The sequence below is a fragment of the Sesamum indicum genome, linkage group LG6, assembly GCF_026168435.1.
Source record: "Sesamum indicum cultivar Baizhima isolate 11 linkage group LG6, ASM2616843v1, whole genome shotgun sequence".
In the NCBI taxonomy this organism is placed as follows: domain Eukaryota; kingdom Viridiplantae; phylum Streptophyta; class Magnoliopsida; order Lamiales; family Pedaliaceae; genus Sesamum; species Sesamum indicum.
In genome coordinates, this window is record NC_142662.1 from 16153437 (window position 1) to 16156668 (window position 3232).

The window sequence follows — 3232 nt, forward strand, 5'->3', positions numbered from 1 at the left end:
ATAACAAAATAATTCAATTCTCCTAAACTAAAATATGATAGATCATTTGTTCCAACAATTAGACTAGATTTTATTAGTCAAAAATGGATAATTTAGCTACCATGAAAAAACAATAAAATAGGGTTATCCCTTTCACTTTTCTTTTTATAAAAAGGAAGTATGAGGCAAAGGTCAAACCAAGTGAAAAAAATCGTTATATGGTTCACATCGTAATTTAACAAATTGTTAAGGGCAAATAATTAAGTCTCCATCTATATAAGCCTGCTTTGGTCCATTTGTATCCACTTGGCTTCTATTCAACTGATCTGCTCTCTCTCTCTCTCTCTCTCTCTCTCTCTCCTCATAGAAGCTCTATTTTGACCCTTACCTTATTCTTACTTATTGAGATTTACGTATGATGCAAATCGGCTCAACACTTCCGGCACACAATCTTCACCTTTTCAGCGCCAAACGTGCCAACTTTCAGTGCTCTGGTTCACCTCTAAACCCATGCAAGCGCTCTCTCGTCCAAAAGCCTGACAGCTTATCCACGGAAATCACTAGGAAGCACCTCTTCAACCTTGAAAAGTTGTTGCAAAAGCAGTCCAAAAATACGAATCCGCCTGACTCGGAACCCACATTAACTGAATCCACCACTGTTGGAGAAAATAGGGCCAGAGGAATCTTAGAAGGGCTGAACTTGACTAGAGTTTGGCCGGAAATGAAGGCAGCGGAGGAGATGTCGCCGCGGCATTTGAACCGGCTGCAGCGGCTATTGTCCAAGTCGCAGGAATACTCTCCTAGGAATAATCTTGGAAGCCGGTGGCGTGAGTACCACGGAAGCAATGAATGGGTTGGGTTGCTCGACCCGCTAGACGAGAATCTTAGGCGAGAGGTGGTTCGTTTCGGGGAATTTATCCAAGCGGCCTACCATTGTTTCCATTCCAACCCGGCCACCTCCATGGAGGAGACTCAGTGGCCCCGCCACGTCGCTCTACCTGATAGGTCCTATCGGGTGACGAAGAGCCTCTATGCGACGGCGTCCATCGGGTTGCCCAAATGGGTGGATGAGGTGGCGCCGGACCTAGGTTGGATGACCCAACGATCGAGTTGGATCGGGTACGTTGCTGTCTGTGATGATAGGAGAGAAATCCAACGAATGGGAAGGAGGGACATTGTTATCGCCTTACGTGGGACCGCCACATGTCTTGAGTGGGCTGAGAATGTAAGAGATCTATTAGTCCCACTCTCTGATGAGAATGAGAAAAGCAAAGAAATTGATGGCCAAGTGCTTCAACCCAAAGTGGAATGTGGGTTCTTGAGCTTGTTCAAAACACGTGGCACTCACGTGCCAAGTTTGGCAGAGTCCGTAGTTGAAGAAGTTAAAAGACTAATGGAGAAATACAAAGGTGAAACCTTGAGCATAACAATAACTGGACACAGTCTTGGTGCAGCTCTAGCATTACTTGTCGGGGACGAACTTAGCACTTGCGCGCCCGACGTGCCGCCTCTGGCGGTTTTCTCGTTCGGAGGTCCGCGGGTTGGCAACCGATCTTTTGCAAACCGACTGAACTCCAACAACGTCAAGGTGCTGCGAATTGTGAATTCACAGGACGTGATCACTCGAGTCCCGGGCATGTTTGTGAGTGAAGAGCTTGACAAGAAGTTGAGGGAGACGGGGGCCGGAAAGTTGCTTAACACACTTGATAATAACATGCCTTGGGCATATGCACATGTTGGAACGGAACTGAGAATCGATACAAAAATGTCGCCATTCTTGAAGCCTAATGCGGACGTCGCGTGCTGCCATGACCTGGAGGCATATTTGCACTTGGTGGATGGGTTTTTGGCGTCAAATAGCCCATTTAGGCCAAATGCAAAGAGAAGTCTTTGGAGATTGCTTAATGAGCAAAGGTCCAATGTCAAGAGATTGTACACGAGTAAGGCAAAGGCCTTGAGTTTGAATAATCTTGAGAGACAGATGTCTATGTCAACTTGTTTGCCAAGTCCATCTTGAGATTAGTTATCACAACAAATACGGTGGTTGGAGTTGTAGTAAAATTGAAAATAACAAGTTTAATGCATGTACGTAATCAACTTGCATATTGTTATGGTGTCTTCTCCTTGTTTTGTCTTTTAATTCTTTGTTGATACAAGGTGTACTCCAGACTTGTAACCACTAATCTCACAAGTATAATGAAATGCATAATTGCAATGTATATTAAAATTTAGGTAAATTACAATCAACTCTTCTGAACTTCCACATAATTATGAATAATCCTCATTATTTGAAAAATTATAAATACCCTCTAATGTTTGATGATGATGCGTTTAAAAAATGCATCGATTTAATAGATTTGGACAATCGTTCAAGGCTTACGCAGAAGCTAATGCAAATCTTGAAGGGAGGACCTGGAAAAAAAACGTTAGTACTGCGATACTCAAGTTAGTAAATAAAGTGAAAAAGTAAGTGAATTTAATTAAAAGTCGAGATATTGTGAAAAAAATTGATGAAAAATGTAAGAACACGTGATAATATGCTTACAGAGAGTTTAAAAGATAGTTTGGAAGATGTCCTTGATGAATACTTTATCGACTTTAATCATGGTTCGAATCGGAAGATGTCCTTGGTCTCCTCCTTTCTTCTTGAGTTTCTTGGGCTATTTAGGTTGTTTGGGCCTATCTAATTAAATTGTGGGTTGGGACATCTTTGGCCTCCTGGGGACGTTATGAGCGTGGGATGTCTTGGGCCTCCTAAAGGGTGCTGTGGGTTTTCTATTTCTTTCTTCTTTTATGAGCCGCTTGGATCCCTTTGGGCCAACTTATTTTTCTGCACATTAGATACAATTATGTAATTTTTAGATGGAGGTATGAATTGTCAACTTTGCTAAACAATTTTTAGATGGAGGTATTAAAAAAATTATCCACTTAGTTGATAAACAATTAAAAAAATTAAAAAATAAAAAAATTATAATTCTTAATCCACAAAGGCATTTTTGTCAGTTTACCACAGAAAAATGGACGAAAACCTAATGAATTGGAAAAATTGTTAGATAACCGTTAAAATCAGTGGGACATTGGTAATTTTCAAACAACAATGGGATATTCACAATTATGTTAAATTTTAGAGGAGTTTGTTGTAATTTATCCTAAAATTTAAATTGTAATAAAATTAACAACGATCAGGTCATGTATGCACACCAAATTTTTAATGCACTCCACTGGAAGAACATGAAATTGAACGGATTGTTTC

General features: G+C 40.7%; 1 protein-coding gene across 1 annotated transcript; it reads left to right on the forward strand.

The window, feature by feature from the left end:
- The first annotated feature begins 273 nt into the window (after positions 1-273).
- PLA-I{BETA]2 (alpha/beta-Hydrolases superfamily protein) lies at positions 274-2082 on the forward strand. The gene has a single exon (XM_011083030.3). The coding sequence runs from the start codon at positions 395-397 to the stop codon at positions 1994-1996; it is 1602 nt and encodes a 533-aa protein (XP_011081332.1). The 5' UTR covers positions 274-394; the 3' UTR covers positions 1997-2082.
- Positions 2083-3232: the final 1150 nt, after the last annotated feature.